Genomic DNA, 16,611 nt, shown 5'->3' with positions numbered 1-16,611 from the left:
GTCGTGCAAGGTCTGACTTTGAAACAAGTACACAGAATCGTTTATGGTAGCAAAAATCCCACAAGTTTGCAGCAAGATTATTACAAGACCCGATCGGCGAGTCAGGTCTCATGAGTCCGGAACCGGGGGTTACATGCAATTGATTTTGGCCCAACGCGTGTTGGATTTTGCCGTAGTTGCGAGAGTGGTGACGAAAATAAGTGTCTCACATAAAGACAGTGTATCCATGGACTACCCATGTTCGATATTCAGGCCGAAACAATTTGCTGTTGTGTGATCCGGAACATCTCGAAACGTTTTTGCTCACAATTGAACAAACATCATCACGGCAGAGGCCCAAACAGGTGTCTTGCCGATTTCTGCATTGTGATCCACATGAATAGCTTCAGCTGATTTAGCTGTTTCGCCTTGTGACCTCCCAACACGACATGCTGTTGGAGCCGCTTACCTCAAACTTTCGCAAAGAACTTATGATCATGCCAAGCGAGAGGTAAGTCTCGGGGTAATCCTCAAAGACCATGACAGTTATCGGTACCATTCAGCAAGACTACAATCAACTGATCAGCTCAAAAGGATGCTAACCGGTGTCCCAGGCCCCACTGTTTCTCCAATTGCTAGTGTTGATATCGACTTTCATTGTACATCAAAAAACATCCAACCCATTTAAAGCAGAAGGACGCCACGGACATTCAGATCGTTCTTACCGGCTGGATCGCACAATATGTCAGACGATAATTTGGACCCAGTCGGGTACGCATTCGTATGTTGGCCCTTCTTCAGGCATCCACCCGTCCCTCAAGCAATCTTGCTTATCACTTCAGTACATAACTGACAATTGTCGTTTTGTTGATATTTGCGATACAGTATGCATCGCTTTTGACGTGTGGATTTGTTAGCACGATCACTCTAGGTGTAGTTTGGGTGAGTGTCCTGTGTTGCCCTCCAGGCAGGACCGTTACGATTATTGACGGACTCTTCTCTCACAGGCAGCAGTAAGTCAGGGCTGTCGGTTCAAGTTGTCAGCATACAGTAGTGCCTAAAGGAAAGTGTTTAATATGAAAGCGGTGGCGAATAGATTATCAGCTACATCCATAGATTCCCAGAGGATGGTTTATCGGCAAAAACTTTTGTGAGTCATCTGCACTTCATCCGAATGAGTCGTTCTTACTGATCCGGTGTGATTACCGTCGGGCGACCAGGTGGCAGTGAGTGATTGCGCCTTCTACGCATAGCAGTTATACAGCTGACCGATGGCCGTTCCTCGAACAGGAGCTCGGCATCATTGTAACGGCAGAATCGATTATCATCTCTATTGGGGTTTTTAAGTGCTTCGTCGAACATGCTGGCGACCTTTCATACGTAAGTATGCTTGACTTAGGATACCTGTCTAGCATGCACGTGCTGAGTCATCTTCACACCCTCCCGTTGATCAGGCATTTTCGATAGGTCTCGGTCCGCTAGGGTGGATCCGTTCGCTCACTGGATCGATCATTGTGTTTATGACTCAAACATTCATGATCACCAAATTCATGAAGCTATTCAGAGCCCTCTCATATCATCAGCGATCCGCGTCGAGAACAGAAGTTCTATATTGGTCAGGCTCAATTATTCTCATCACCCTAGCGGTCGCTTGTTTCGGGGCGGGTTTGGCAGATCCAATCTACCTCGGTGTGAGTACCGTTCCGTCAGACAAGAATGGTTATAATTTTACCGGCTTTATATTAATCTTCCATCAAACCTTTCGACGATTGATAATACAGACAATGAAAAGCAAGTTAGTCTCGCATTCAGCTAAAGGACATTGAATAGATCTCTCTCGCTGACATGAGTGCTAGGGAAAACTTCATCTATGGAACCGACGATTCGTTTCGAGTCTACACCATCATCATTGAGACACAGTTCACTTCGATTTTGGTAGGTCATAGCGCAACTCGAAATCGCTTTAAATCCTGCCGTCGCTAAGTGAACAGCAGATTCTAGATGTGATTTTGAGTGTTCTGTTCTCTCTGAAGCTGCAGAGATCGAGAGTGAGCTTAAAACCAACTCGAGGGTTTGGCGATTCACGAGGAGTTGCGCTGAGCCATTTGCTATCAATAGACCGGATTCGCCTCGTCCAACCGTGTCATCGATGTTCTTCTGTTTATTCTTTTGAGAAATGGATTTCTGGCTACAGCACTGCAGTTGACTACTGTAGTCTTATCCAGAAACCCGTAAGTTGCCCGCTACGGACCTTCACCTCCCGGTCATTTTATACGAGAGTAACGAAAGACAACTGACTATCTCATTTCCCTTTCCCAACAGTGACAAAAACATGTGGACGATGATACCCGGTGGAATCATATCCAAAGTCTACGTTTTAACAGTCTTGGCGATCCTGACGAAACCTAGAGACGGCCAAAACAGATCGTCTGTGCACTCGAAAAGGACGGGGCGGCCTACAAATGGTCCAGGTAATTTAAGCGCAAGGGGACTATGTCAAAGCTGTAGAAGTCGATCTCGGGCGGAACCATCTATGAGGGTCGAAAACGAAACAGGATCGTTTGGATTCCTCGAGTTCTTACAATCAAGTGGGTCAGATGACCTAGATCACTTGCAAAAGAAGGAAAGATATTCGCCGTCACAACTAGAGGAGGGTCAAAGTCACGGATATCTAGATATCGAAGTGGATCCGGAGTTTGAACATAACAGGGGTACGAAAGAGATAATTATAGAGGTAGAAAGACAAGAAGAAAGTTTCGTTTCCCCTCCTGATCGCTCCCCGCAGGCTCTCAGAAACCCTCGACAGTACGTCTTAGGGATCAGATCTTCAGAGGACCGCAATGAAAGTCAAGAACATGTAGAATTAGTGTGATATATATTTGGATTGGAGAACGGGTATTATAAGTGTATGGCAAGATGAGGTACATTCTATTTCACTCTTCACTCTTGATACAAGGATATCGCTACAGTGCAAGAGATTTATCTAATGTGAATTCAATATACGTAGCTAACCTATTCGAAATTCTTTCTCAAGCACCAAGACCTGTCTTGGTATTCTTGACTATAGCCACGATTCTATGCACATATGATGTCAGCTGTATATCCTCAGGTGAAGACGTATAAGACACGTAGTAGACACTCACGGCGCCTCCAATCCAGCTCCTCGGCCGATTCTGCCACCTTCTGCCCAACCCATCTTACTCAGCAGTCTATGTCCCACATTGTCCTCACCGATCTTATCAGCTCCATGTCCGACCATGTCTCCTTCCTTGTGTCGGATGGAGGGTCCTCCGGATTGACCTTTGACCTTTGCTTTCCCGCCCCGGGTGTAAAGCGCTTTGTAAAAGCTGCCTCCCACTTTTTGAGATGCCGAAATGAGTCGCTCGATCTTGATTTGATCCACAAGTGTACCGGATCGCTTGTTCTTTGTAAGAACGCTACGATGGTAGCTCGTCAGTACATAATGAACCAGACTTGCACATAATGTACTCACGTGAATCTGGTCTTCCCGCTACCTCTTGATTTTGATCCAAGATTATAACAATCCGCCAACATGTGAACTTTCTTTCGATCATCTTTACCCATAGGTGGAAGTTGCAACGTAGTTTTCCCTCGGTGGTCCAAGAATATTTGGATCCTTTCATCAATCATCTCAAGAGGCATACCTGAGGGTAATCGCCCGCCTTTTCGGAATACGGGGAGAGACAACTCGCCCTCTTCGTCAGAGGATATATCGAATAAATCGGCCACTTGAGAAGCTGAGGCGGGGATGAGATGCGCGACGGAAGCTTGATGAGCCTTTCCTTTCCCTTTGGCCTTCGCTTTGCCTTTCCTGGAATAGCCAGCAAGAGTAGGTTCGATTTCCGCAATGAGCCTTTCAAGCTCTCGCTGCTGTTTCTTTTCAGCTTTGACTAATCGATCCTTCTCCCACTGCGCTTGCAGTTCTTGGGGGACGAACTTGTTCTTCTTCCCTTTCTTGACAGGAGGAGCTGCAAAAGTGGTAAGCGAAGAATCCAAAAATGGATTGAGTGACACTGCTCACCGAGACCCCAATTATCCCCGAAGTCACCATTTTCGATGGACTTGAACAACGAATTACGGCTCTTACGATCGCGCATATTGACGTCGGTACCATCAAGGGCGTCCTAAGGTGCCGCTAAGCATGGTCCTGATGGTCGACCAGACATCACTCACCTCCATGGCATTGATAAACCAGTCCGTGTCCTTGTCCCACTGGCCTGACCCGTTGAAAAGCGCATCGATATCTTCCTCGTCACTGTCATCGTCCATCATGCCTTCTATGTCTATCTCTCCAAGCACCGATGAGTCGTCATCGTCGTCGTCATCATCTTCTTCTTCTTCCTCTTCTTCACCATCCTCATTCTCCTCATCCCGTGACTCATCCGATTGCCAGTCCTCTTCGTCTACGATCTCTTGCCCGCCTTCTGTGAGACCTTTGATGCCTTGACCAAACAGCCTCATAGCTTCTAGATCCATTTCTTCCGCATCTTCATCATCGTCCACTCCCTCCTCGTCCCCCTCCATCTGGTAGTCCATGTGTTCAGCCCTTTCAGTTTGAGCATTCAACATCGTTCCCTGCATATAATCTCTAAGGATCTTGATGTCTTCATCCTCTTCGTTTCCTGCACCATCCGCGAACGAATCACTTTCACCACCTTCAACATTGATTAAATTGACAGGAGGCCCGTCACTTCCCCAATCCAGATCGGAATCATCCCTGGGCACCTTGTCCTGCTTCCTTCGACGGGATTTCTTCCCTCGGCCACTCCTCTTCTCCCTTTTAGCTGCCTTCTTCTCCGCTCGTGAGAGCGCTCGAGGATTAACGAAAGCGCGAGTGGGAGGATCCGGAGCTTTTGATTTACGCTCCGATTGAGGAGATGTACCGATATTGATGAAGACGGGTTCTGGTTTTTTGTACGTTTTAGGCACGAAAAGGATCTTCTCTTCTTCCGACTCTACTTCAGGAGCAGAGATAGCTTGTTGGCCGAGAGGTAAACTTTGTGTGATATCGTAAGTGGGTGCAGGAGTTTCGCTAATCGTATCAGGCTCTGTATCAACGAAGAAAAGCGGTATCTCTTCGTCAACCATTTCCCCCTCGACCTGCTCCTCGGCAGGTTCGGCGACAGCATCCTGTTTTCTCTGGGAGGCGATGCCCATCTCTTCCGCGTTTGAAACCTCCCCAGGTAAAGCAGCTTCTATGGCTATTCGCTCGGTGATCTCAACCATATCTGTATCGTCTGCTATGGCAGGTTCAGAAAGTGGGATTGGTTCGCGGGACGCTGCATCGCCGCTGAGAGTTGATTTACTTGTCGATCCAAGCAGTTCTTCTAAAGCATCATCTTGGTAGTGGAGAAGACCTTCATCCTGTTTTATGGTGAATGCAGGCTCTTCGGCTTCCGAAGTCGGGGGAGAGGACGTAGGTGGAGATAAAGGTGAGGGCTGTTGAATGATATCGACTTCTGTTTGATCTTGAAGATGCGTCATTTGCGGAGCGGAAGGATGTGACATGGGGAAAACTTCGACGTGTAGCTTGTGATCTGATCACATGACCTTTGATCAGCTCGTGCGTTTGTGTGAAGGTTTCCTATATGCTAGACTCACCTTTTCCCATTGTGATCACATCAGCTTCCCCTTCCTTGAAAAGTTCTCCTGCTTTCACAAACAACGGAGCATTTCCTCCTCCCCAGGTAATCGTCCCAGTACCTATCCCTTTCCCAACTGTAGACTTTCCTGATCCCAGACCCCGATGATCACCTTTGGCCCTCGTATCAGCTTCAGTATCGTGAAATCCTAAACCATGGACTGAAGTCGCCGAACCAGAGGGCGTGGATGGATTATGATGACGGCCTCGATTGTATGGCTGAGAACCTCTGCCTCTGCCCCGTGGAGTTTGACTACCTCGACCACTAGGGGTGGAAGGACCAGGCGAGCCAGCAGGTGAAGGACCGAAGGGCTGAACGTTGAATCCTTCAAATCGTCTGATATCAGCTGATTTCGATCTTCTTTGCCACCGAGACCAAGTTGAATTACAGCTCGAAAAAGGGGGAAAGGCCACTAACCTCCCATCTTGGTATATCTCTGACTGTTGATCTTCTCATAGTCGAATCCCATGTTGGTATAATCGGCATTGAAACTCTTCTTGTTACTTCCAGGAGTAAATCCACCACCTCTCCCACCTCTGCCTCCACCACCTCTGAAACCACCTCTTCCTCGCCCGCGAGGGGTTGAAGGTGATCCGGAATTCAGAAAATCACCAAATGACTGTCGCTGGACCATATTCGTGATCGATAAGAGACTTTGAGCAAGAATGACAAGAGATGAGTAGAGGATTAAAAGTTGAGCAAGAAATCCATCGTACAAAGGAATTGAAGATCGAATTCATGGATAGGTCAACGCGATGACGTCCACGTGCGATGAGAAGTGGAGGTCACCTGAAGCGTCGAGTGGCAAAGTTCTATGGAACAGTGGCACATATAAACCAGCGGATCTGACTGGTAATCGAAAGGGTGGTTGCATTCATGAGGCTGAAGTGATTGTTTAATAAGCCAAATCAACGTCCGGTAGGGAGCTCCGTTCTTATGCTTCTCCTCTATAAGTCAAAAGGTGAGCCTAAGGTGAGGACTGAATAATACCAGAAAGGCTGCAATAAGCCTTCATGGACATAAGAATGCCACTTCGAACCAAGCTCTCCTTGCCGGAAGGAATCAGATTGTGATACTTCAACGAAGGCTTTCTTTCCGAAGTACATTCGCCCGGTCTCTGTGTACTGTCATGACGGGATACAAGGAAGGACTTCAACTCCAAAGCCTTCTTGTCAATTTGACTGAGCGTTACATTCGAGGAGTAGGGCTACAGATGATACGGCGGGACTTGAATAACTTTATCAACACGTCTTCTAATGCGTATATCGTCTGCGGTTAAATTGCTAATTACCTTGCTGATAGCTGAAGATTTGCAGTGTTCTCACTTTGAGCTCCGCCTTCTGACCAAAACTGAGGATTTGTCGGCGTGAGCCTTCTTGACTTTTCAAGTTCAAGGTATAAAACGCGCCAGAGACAGGAAGACCTTTCTCAACAACTCAGATTCCTCACTCACAGAATTATATTCTAGCATTTGATCATATCATCACGAAACCATGCCTGATATTAACTCTTTACGTGGTTCAGACGACCATTACACGACCACCAATACAGCCTCTTCCGGTGACACCACTACTACCAATAATCGTGGTGGTGATGACGGTGGTAAGTTGTGATCATCACTATCACAATGGTGAAAAGCGGTTGACTAACTGGCAATATCTGAACACCACCAGCCTTCCTGAGTCCACGAGCGGCTCCCGCACCACCTTCCACGCGGGACTCAAGCTCCCGGGCAAATGGGATCAACTCACAAGCTAACGGTAGCAACGCTGGAATACAACCGGAAAGAAACCAGCCCAATCGCTCACAGGGAGCTTAGGAATCCTGGTTGATCATCTCGACGAGTAATCTGTTGTTTCATGTTTTTGATGCCATTGGTGTGAAGTGTATGTGTGGCAGTTTATGCATGTGTTATTATTGAGGTGTTTGACTTGATCTATCGACTTTGTTAGCTGTCGTGCCCTTGTCAGCCTGATGAGAATACTGTACCAGGCACTATATGACACCCGCTTGTAATGTCGTGCCAGCGGACAATTCTCCAGAAGATTGATGTGTCGAATGCAGATGGGGATATGCGAAAACAAAAAACGAAATGACCGGACCCTTCCTTGAATCGCTTTATCCCCAGCTTACCGAATCATACTCTCGTCTAGCTGGAATAACTCAGACCTGTAGGTCTCTGTGTTCAGGAACGCTATCAAGGATTATCGAGTTCCTGGTCAATGACGACACACATACGATCATGATAACACATCCATTCAAGCGAACTATGCTGTCGGTCAAAAAAGATAAGCCTTTGAGTGTCACAAAGGGGCAATATTTGACAATCTCTTTTGATATAGCTCCTCCTCAAGGTGAGCGAAACATCTGGCACCAGAATACACTTCAATGGGTGAAGCTGTGCTTCTGTGCTCCGGATCATGTCAGGGCCTTCCGGATCATTATGGCGTGTGTGCCCAAACCAAAAGCCAATTCTTACCGATCGAGTGCCGCATCCCTTCAAAGGATGGGCTATCTTGTCATTCCCTTTTGCCGATACAATGTCAAGGGCTACACAATTGAACGCAAAGTGGGGCAGCCTTCAGGCCGCTGAGTAATGAGTTGTACATTCAAGTCTATTTGGAGTCCGCTGTCTTCTAATGCACCTCTTGGATCTGCTTTGCGTATCATGGCCGAGGCGAATAGAAGACAGGTGTTGGCATTGCCGTTTGGGCGCTTACTACATGGCTGGTAACTCATTGCGCTTGTCGAGCCCTACAGCACCCAAAAAAGTACGAGTCAAAGCCCTTATCAGCAGTGATTATCGGCCTACGTAGGTGAGCATCTGAAGCGATCAAAGAAGAATCACAAGAGAGCATCTTCTCAGAGATTGAAGCTCAGTATACTCTCGTTACAGGACACCCGACGTGATAGATGGTGATTCTCCAGCGGGTGATCCCCCACTGTCGTGATACGAGAAAATCAACAAACGTTTTTGATGACGGCGTCCCCGTTCATCTCAAACCTGTGCGTTCGCCTAGCAGCCTTGCAATAGAGGTCTTCCAGTGACGACACCTCTCAATGGCGCGTTTGCAATCTTCTTATCTTTGAGCTTTGCGTCTCGAGTCCAGTCGACTCGATTTCGATAACGCTGACGAGAGCTCTTTTTGATGGGCCTCATTTGGGGTGAAGGCGAACCGAAGGACGGAGAAGATATAAATACCACACTGTTTAGACAATCCAATCGAGGGTTTCCTCAACAAACAATCAATCCACATCGAAAGCAAAGCCGAGTCCTACTGTACTCCTCATACTCATCTGATTATCAATTCTTGAAAATGCCTCACAAAACAGAAAGCGACGGTAAGATGAGTGGCTACAACCTGAGCCCCGCTCCGGGTAGTAGTGCTCCAGGTAGCAGTGCTCCAGGTACTCCTCGGGCCAGTGAGTGCTTTCCATGACTTGGCAGACGTCCAAGACTATCATTGGACGCATTTTGAAGCTACACTAACAGTATCTGCAGATACCGGAAGTACCGCAGGTTCTGCCCCTCAAGCACCTCGGACCCCTACCGGAAGGGATACTGCCGGAGGTAAGCGCATTTCGCCCAGCCTCAGGTTAATGACTCTGACGTCTGGTCGGGTTGCTTGAAGGATCAAATCCTCCTTCGACGCCTAGAGCTTCTCGTACATACGATGCTTCGGCAGCATCCTCCCAGCCTTCAACCCCTGGAACTCCTACTCCAGGTGGTACCCGAAGGAACTAGGGCAGTTAGACGATGTTCCGGCGCAAGTTCCCCTTCTCGACCTTCCACATCGGGAGTAGGGGGCTAGTCCCGGTGGATCGTAAGCCCTTTGTTGGAGCAACCGATTGATTTTTGAGATTGTTATATCGCATTTGTCCATGATCATTGTTAGTATTTAGTTAGTCAGTCAGTCGGAGATGCATGACAAGTATTTGAAAAACCAATTCCGAATGGAGTGCAAGCTGTTGACGTGCATCGGATCGGCAACCTTCGCTTGGCTTACGGTAGCCGCAGGTTCGTGTCCTAAGGCATCATTCAACTCACTGCATGTGAAATTGAACTCCTTGAGGATTGTGCAATCTCCAAGGTGGAAATGCCATACCAACACAATTCCGAGTCTCTACCTCGTTTCTACTAGTCGTTTGTCTGTCCCTCAACGTTTCAAATCATGTTCAAGGGATGCATCGCAGCTACAAAGGACCTTGAGCTCAAGAAAGCTCAACTTTGAAGAGCCGTCATCAACCTCTTAGAGTATATATACCAATTTGACGTCTGTCCAACACGACCCAATCGTCTTCCAGCGAGTTTCTAGCAACACCGTTAGTAGTCACTCATAAACCCATCAAACCTACTCTGATTCTACTTGCGCAGTACAGACATACAGTATATACGCCATGTCTTTACCAGATGATAACACCAGTTCGATTGGGACTGACAATGTCACTTCAACCGGCACAGGCTATGGTGAGTTTCATCAGCTGTAAAGTCACTTCACCAGTCCCCATTCTTCACACAAGGTATCGTCCACTACCACAAGGTGAAATCGTTGCTAACGTGGACGATTGCACAAAGCCTTGTTTCATGACCAGCCCACTCCTCCAGGCACTGGTCCCCTTACTCCCCCTGCAACTCCTCCTCCAAGTCCTCCCAATACCCAAGGTTAGTACGTTTCAGGATCAAGCTATCGAAGGAACATTGCTTATCTGACCTGACTGTCATTTCTTTTCGATACGCTATCAGGCAACGGATCCACCGCAGGCAGCCAGGCAACGGACCAGTCCGGGCAAAGTATTGCCAACTAACCACTGTACACTCAAAGCCTCTATAGCAGCGTTGAGAATCCCGGTGGATGGCCCATGACTCGATAGGTCAAGTCTGTATGCGTGAAATGAAGGGAGGGTTGTTTGTTTCAGTAGGATGGATGACGACATGCACGATGATGGAGTGTCGTTGTGTTATTTTCTGACTTGCAACGAAACCCCGTCGGTGTATCATCCTTTCTCATCGAAATTCTTCCTTTGATCAATCTCTAGTGAACGTTGGCTTAGGCATTTATTCCACACAGCCGACTATATCGGACTAATCTCCAAATGACTCTTGGAAACACTCACATCGAGGCGCGCTGGAGGGGGAGGGCAGATGTTGCGATGCTAGTCCGCGCGGAGGAGCATCGCGGACCACAAAGGATATTCAGCTACATGAGTGCGGGGCAAGGACCTCAAAAGCCCAGATATGGATAGGGCTTGTCTTTCTGTTTAGTCGATTTCTCTCCTGCACAAATCTTTCTTTGTTCGATTTCTTTGCGTTGAGATAGCCTATACTCACACAATGCCCCTCACCGACAACCAACCCACTATCAACACCTCTAGCAATGGTGGTAAGTGATAGACCGTATAACACCATGAACTCTAATTTTGCCACTGTAGGCCTTCATGACCAATTGTGCCAGTCCTATTTGGCTAACCCATGTTCTCTGTCTAAGACGGTACTCCAAGACCCAGTACTCCTCCGAATCAGACTCAATCTGAAGAGAATGGTACGTATACTGCACAAAGGCCGGGATATCAAGGAAGTTTTATTGTTGTAAGTCAGAGTACGCTGACTAACATTATTTATCTTGGCGGGTTGTATAGATTCCAGAACCCCTCCTCCTCCGCCCAGACCTAGAGCCAATGGGATAGCACCAAGCCAACCGACCGACCCCGCAGCAGGTGAGTCAGTACCAACGACCACCAGTCAGATCTCGGCAGCGCACTGGAGCCTCTGGGGTACCATTCTATTCGGACCAACTTCGAAAGACTCTGTTAAATCACCCTCTGTGCCATCCGAGAAGAAAGACAAGTGAGAGGTTTGGGAGGTTGCGTCATGTCTTCACCCTCTCTGTTCTTGGTCAAAATTTAGGACGTGAAAAGCCAAATTGGAAACGGGTTCGTAGAGTCAAGGTCAGCATGCATCAGATGAAATGCGGATACAGCGATGATGACTGCAGTAACTTACGGTACGAGCATGCCACGTCCACCGCCCGCACGTAGTCTGCTCATGACGTCACCTCCTTATCAGCTTACATCACCCTCCAGTGAAAGTCAACTTGTATAAACCTTTTTATGTTCCATCTCTTACTGTACGAGAACTTTCCATTCCATCTATTCTCTTTCTTTCCTACTTGATATATACCCAGTTCATACACATACCTACATCACCCCAATAATCCCGCTCGCAAAGATGCAACAAAACACCGCTCCCCCACCGACCGCAGGCGCCTCCACCGCAGGATCAACACTGATGAACCCCGGTGCTACCCAGGCTCAAGCACAGGGTCAGACAGGTCAACAAGATGCTTTGGGTGGGTCGTCGCTCTACATCATCATTATCTTCCGCCGTTCCGCGTTCCCCAACGACTGCAAGCCCAAGTAAATCTTGAGCTAGTGCGCTGATTTGTGCATTTCTTGCCTCGTGTCACCAGATAAAGGCGTAGATTACGTGTTGGGCAAAGCCGGACACAAACAGAATGTCTCTACTACCGAAAAGATCTCTGATGGTGTTAGATCGGGATTCAAGAAGGTGAGTCTTATCTATTCAGTCAGACACAGGGATCCCGCTAGGAGAATTGCTAACTTGGGATGGTGGTGTGTTAATGCGATGTAGTTGACTGGGAAAGATATTCCCATTCAAGATAAGCAATGATTGGATCCATCATAAATATGAGTGAATGATGGACAGAGGATGATAAGGAGAATGCAAATCAGAGTGGAAATAAAAGAAAGAGAGAAAAGAATTGTAAGAAGCAGAAAATGAAAGCTCTCGTAGCTATACCTATGCAAAAATACTTTAGACTGGTTCGAAACATCAACGACCATTCGTGCTGTACCATTGTCCGATGAGTATACCTCCTATGCCAACTATTGCAGATAAACGACAAGGTACAATTTCATACATAACATGATACAATCAAATAACCATGCCTATCATGATCCGATTTGAAGTATAATTGATCGTTTATGCTAAGATACGAGCTCCCTTCGCGATGCACTCTTTCATGATCTGCGCTGTGCTCCAACCTACCTTCCTGGGTACTTTTCCACCCCGCCTTCTCTCCAGTCCATTCCTAATCCCCAAGACAGGGTTTATTACGGATTCACAGGTCCCACTTTGGGCTGTTCAATAGCTTTTGGCATCTTCACTTTACTTGCGCTACCAAGCATCTGATCAATTTCGTTTTTGTTGAAATAATGCGGTGCAACTGCCAAGCAGACAACATGAAGTCAGCTTCATCCCTAACGGTAAAATGGGAAATGGGAAATGGAACAGTAGTGTGTGTGTGGTCAAGAAAGCTGATATCGAGGCCAAAAGCCAGGAGGAAGAAGGCAAAGTCACTCACGTTCAGCCAACCAAGATCCCTCGATAGGCATACATTGTCTCATGTATTCCTTCGAGGTCAACACGAGCTCATAGTACAATATGAATCTTGGCGGGGGTTGCATTCCAATCAAACAAGATGAGGGATGGACATATACCGAGTGATTGTTCTTGGTCGTTCGATATCCACCGCCTTTATCAATTCGAGCCTATTCCAGCACATATCAGAGTCAGCCCATATATCCACCAGGAGCAGATGAAGTACGAAGTGAATTCGGAAAGGTAATGAACTCACAGTATTATAGAAGTATCCCGCCGTAATAGCTTTCTGTACCGGAACAATCTCATTCGGTGTCGATTCAATCACAACCTCAACCCTATCGCACAACTGTGCCAATTGATCTCTTATATCCCGTACTCTTCCCAATGACTTGAACTGTATGAAATTCTCATAACACCATTGTTGCGAATAACCCGCTTCAGACCATTGTTCAAATATGTTGAGTAACGTGAAATGATCACCACCAGGCTTGATAAAGTTTTTGTGGGCTTTATCGGCATGTACCCTCTTATCTTTCGGTCGGTAGAGTAGAGATCCAGATTCTTGTAACATCGATATTATTGTGAGTACCTATCAGAATCAATGTCAGCTAAGTCCCTTCGTCCAGCGATGAGATCGGTATGAAGAGAAGCAGAAAGAAGACCCACCTCATGGGTACATTTATAATTCTCACTATTGATAATAGCCTTAGACAACATCGGATCCACAGGGAACTCTGCCATTCTTCGACCCATCCTGGTGAGTTCACCTTTATGGTTCAAGGCACCAAGGGCATACAAGAGCTCGAATGACCTTATAATAGTCTCCGCCGGAGGTTTATCCAAGAAATCGAAATTCAGGACATCGTTTATTCCTAATGACTTCAACATCAAGACCACCGTTGCCAAGTTCGTTCGTTGAATTTCGGGGATCGTATCTTCCAGTAACTCATTCTTGAATGCCCATTTGGTATACAGCCTGAACGCTTTTCCAGCACCTACTCTGCCCGCTCGTCCTGCTCGTTGGTTCGCCGACGCCCTGGAGATAGGTTCGACGACCAACGACGACATCCCGGTCTTGGGGTTGTAGTTGTTCTGTTTGACAAATCCTGGATCGATCACGTATACTACCCCATCGATGGTGATGGATGTTTCGGCGATGTTGGTAGCTAAGACCACTTTTCTTGCTTTTTCAGGTGTAGGTTCGAAGATCTTCGACTGCATCTCCGAAGGCAGATTGGCGTAGATCGGTGCGATGATTAACTCTGCCACTTTGTCTCCTAAAGCATACATCGTTTCTTTCAAGTTTTCTTCAGCAGCTTCAATCTCATCTTGACCGGTCAAGAAAAGTAGAATGTCCCCCTTAGGTTGAGTCGTGTGGATCTGGAGGATAGTCGTCACGGCGGCGTGCATGTAGTTCGCTTCAGGTTGCTTGGTGTAGAACATATCGACTGGGTATCGTCTCCCGGGAACTTTAAAGATTTTAGCAGAGATTCTATGACAACGAGATTTGGTAGACTTACCATCAAAAATCGGTGCTTGATCAAAGAAGTCCGCAAACTTTTGGGCATTCAACGTAGCACTTGAAATCAAAAGTCGTAACTCTGGTCGGAATCGGGCGATATCCTATTTATACAGCGTCAGCATGAAATTCAAGCGATAGAAACGAAGATCACTCACTTTGATCAGACCAAACAGTATATCCGTACTCAGCGTTCTCTCGTGCGCTTCATCAATCACCAAAGCAGAGTACGTTGATAATTCCGGATCCGTCAAGAACTCTCTCAACAACATACCGTCCGTCATATACTTGAGAGCGGTCTTATCACTCGTCATATCTTCGAATCTAATTGAATATCCAACTTCTTGACCCAACCTACAGCCCATCTCTTCAGCTACACGAGCCGCAACTGACATAGCGGCCACACGACGAGGCTGAGTACATCCCACTTTCATCCCGTTCTTGCAGTATCCAGCTTCGTACAGGTATTGAGGTAATTGAGTGGTTTTACCTGATCCCGTTTCGGCCACCACAATCAGGACTTGATGTTCTGCTATAGCTTCGAGGAGTTCATCTCGGTATTCGTAGATAGGTAATGATTGTCGAGTCTCTTGTATGGATTGGGCTACGATAGATTCAGAATGAGCATTCATAAGTTGCGACTTGGATAGAATAGACTTACCCTTCTTTTCCAGCTGATTCACTTGATCCAGAAGATTCTGAGCTTCTAACGAAATACCTTCACCTCCATACTGGCCCTCCTGGATAAACTTGATCTTCTGCGACTCGTCAAAGACGTAATCGAACTCTTCCACTATCACCTCCTTATCCATCGCCCCAGTCTTCAAGCTAGATTTATCCGTCTGACTATACTCCCACTGATCCACATCCGTGACGAACTGTCCTTCGACAGGTTTGGAATCTTCGTATCGCTGATACAAGGCGTTCTTCTTCTTTTTCTGATCTATCCTACCCTGTTCCGTGATATAATCATCAGGCATCATATACCCATCGGTACCATCATCAATCTTCTGTCTAGCTTCCATAATCTTGATCAACTCTTTCTTTCGCTCAAATTCTGCTAATTCTCTCTTCGACATCTTCTGATTCCTAAACAATATCTTCTCATCTTCTATCTCCATTTTCAAGAGATCCAACCTCTGTTGTTCTCTCTTAGTGAGATATTCCTGCCTCGAGTGTAGACGTAAATCTTCAATAGCAGCTTTCCTACTTTCTGGATCATTCTCCAGAGCAGATCGTTTCTCAGCTTCTAACCCCCCACTGCCCAATTTCGTCGATCGGTCCGTGACCAATTTCTTAGTCCGATCTTTATCTTTAGCCTTCATCCTCTCCGCAAAGGCATCCCTCTCAGCTAGATCTTCCAACCTCTCCCGTTCCAGCCGTTCTTCTTCCGTTTCCTGCACCTCTGGCTCCTCGCTCCTTGCACCGGAGGGACTATTCAACCTCAACCTCTTGGCTTCTTTCTCCTTCTCTTCCTCATCGGACTCCCAATTACCCTCTGTGTCCCTCTTCCTAGCTGATCTACCGAGTTTGACTGCTCCGCCATCCCTATCTTTCTCCTTCTCTTTACCTTTCTTAGACTTCTTCTCCTTCTTGCTTGAGCTGCTCGATGAAGCGCCTTCGTCCTCATCCATTAGCAGTGCGAACCGCTGAGATGGAGCTGCCTTCTCGGCTTTGGGTACTTTGGATTTGGTCTTTCGAGGTACGAGAGCGTGGACTTGGGTGGCAAAGGATTGAGTGTCGGAGGAGTCGGATAGACCGGTAGCGAGCAGGGCATGATACAAGTCGCCTGGTGTTTTGGAGGAGAGGGCGAGAGAGTGCACGTAGTCCACTGTTGCGTTGTCTGATGAGCCGAGGATCTAAAATTGAAAGTCAGCAGTGGAGCAGATTGAAGATTCAGTAAGAGGGAGACTCACTCGGACGACATTGTCACTTATGAATGTCTTGAGATCCATTTTGACCGACTTTGAGCCAGGGGATGAGTGGCGAGGAGCGGAGCTGAGGGTGACACGCCTAAAAAAAGATCTCCCTCTCCCGAAGGCTAGTGC

At 47.1% G+C, this 16,611-nt stretch overlaps 8 protein-coding genes across 8 annotated transcripts; 6 read left to right on the top strand and 2 right to left on the bottom strand.

The window, feature by feature from the left end:
* Window positions 1-1,529: 1,529 nt before the first annotated feature.
* On the top strand, window positions 1,530-2,851 carry I302_104345 (uncharacterized protein; the record flags this gene model as incomplete). The annotated part of the gene is made up of 5 exons (XM_019189708.1): window positions 1,530-1,670; window positions 1,810-1,914; window positions 1,974-2,027; window positions 2,098-2,210; window positions 2,302-2,851. 5 exons carry the CDS (start codon window positions 1,530-1,532, stop codon window positions 2,849-2,851), a joined length of 963 nt encoding a protein of 320 aa, XP_019049270.1.
* A 157-nt stretch (window positions 2,852-3,008) lies between these two features.
* I302_104344 (uncharacterized protein) lies at window positions 3,009-6,276 on the bottom strand (the record flags this gene model as incomplete). Its single annotated transcript, XM_065869850.1, has 7 exons — window positions 3,009-3,054; window positions 3,123-3,416; window positions 3,473-3,968; window positions 4,022-4,124; window positions 4,174-5,537; window positions 5,602-5,967; window positions 6,060-6,276. The coding sequence occupies 7 exons, from the start codon at window positions 6,274-6,276 to the stop codon at window positions 3,009-3,011; spliced, it is 2,886 nt and encodes a 961-aa protein (XP_065725922.1).
* An 859-nt stretch (window positions 6,277-7,135) lies between these two features.
* I302_104343 (uncharacterized protein) lies at window positions 7,136-7,461 on the top strand (the record flags this gene model as incomplete). The annotated part of the gene is made up of 2 exons (XM_019189706.1): window positions 7,136-7,244; window positions 7,316-7,461. 2 exons carry the CDS (start codon window positions 7,136-7,138, stop codon window positions 7,459-7,461), a joined length of 255 nt encoding a protein of 84 aa, XP_019049268.1.
* A 1,498-nt stretch (window positions 7,462-8,959) lies between these two features.
* I302_104342 (uncharacterized protein) lies at window positions 8,960-9,387 on the top strand (the record flags this gene model as incomplete). The annotated part of the gene is made up of 3 exons (XM_019189705.1): window positions 8,960-9,065; window positions 9,145-9,213; window positions 9,275-9,387. The coding sequence occupies 3 exons, from the start codon at window positions 8,960-8,962 to the stop codon at window positions 9,385-9,387; spliced, it is 288 nt and encodes a 95-aa protein (XP_019049267.1).
* Window positions 9,388-10,040: 653 nt separating this feature from the next.
* I302_104341 (uncharacterized protein) lies at window positions 10,041-10,448 on the top strand (the record flags this gene model as incomplete). Its single annotated transcript, XM_065869849.1, has 3 exons — window positions 10,041-10,110; window positions 10,219-10,305; window positions 10,387-10,448. The coding sequence occupies 3 exons, from the start codon at window positions 10,041-10,043 to the stop codon at window positions 10,446-10,448; spliced, it is 219 nt and encodes a 72-aa protein (XP_065725921.1).
* Window positions 10,449-10,974: 526 nt separating this feature from the next.
* I302_104340 (uncharacterized protein) lies at window positions 10,975-11,491 on the top strand (the record flags this gene model as incomplete). The annotated part of the gene is made up of 3 exons (XM_019189704.1): window positions 10,975-11,023; window positions 11,129-11,182; window positions 11,280-11,491. The coding sequence occupies 3 exons, from the start codon at window positions 10,975-10,977 to the stop codon at window positions 11,489-11,491; spliced, it is 315 nt and encodes a 104-aa protein (XP_019049266.1).
* A 377-nt stretch (window positions 11,492-11,868) lies between these two features.
* On the top strand, window positions 11,869-12,330 carry I302_104339 (uncharacterized protein; the record flags this gene model as incomplete). The annotated part of the gene is made up of 3 exons (XM_019189703.1): window positions 11,869-11,989; window positions 12,110-12,207; window positions 12,292-12,330. The coding sequence occupies 3 exons, from the start codon at window positions 11,869-11,871 to the stop codon at window positions 12,328-12,330; spliced, it is 258 nt and encodes an 85-aa protein (XP_019049265.1).
* A 443-nt stretch (window positions 12,331-12,773) lies between these two features.
* Window positions 12,774-16,518, bottom strand: I302_104338 (uncharacterized protein; the record flags this gene model as incomplete). Its single annotated transcript, XM_065869848.1, has 8 exons — window positions 12,774-12,886; window positions 13,025-13,211; window positions 13,298-13,633; window positions 13,711-14,513; window positions 14,565-14,667; window positions 14,722-15,167; window positions 15,225-16,422; window positions 16,480-16,518. 8 exons carry the CDS (start codon window positions 16,516-16,518, stop codon window positions 12,774-12,776), a joined length of 3,225 nt encoding a protein of 1,074 aa, XP_065725920.1.
* Window positions 16,519-16,611: the final 93 nt, after the last annotated feature.

This window comes from Kwoniella bestiolae, chromosome 2, assembly GCF_000512585.2.
Source record: "Kwoniella bestiolae CBS 10118 chromosome 2, complete sequence".
NCBI classification, from domain to species: domain Eukaryota; kingdom Fungi; phylum Basidiomycota; class Tremellomycetes; order Tremellales; family Cryptococcaceae; genus Kwoniella; species Kwoniella bestiolae.
Note: the sequence above shows the minus strand (reverse complement) of the source record. Positions and strands in the feature narration are given on the sequence as shown.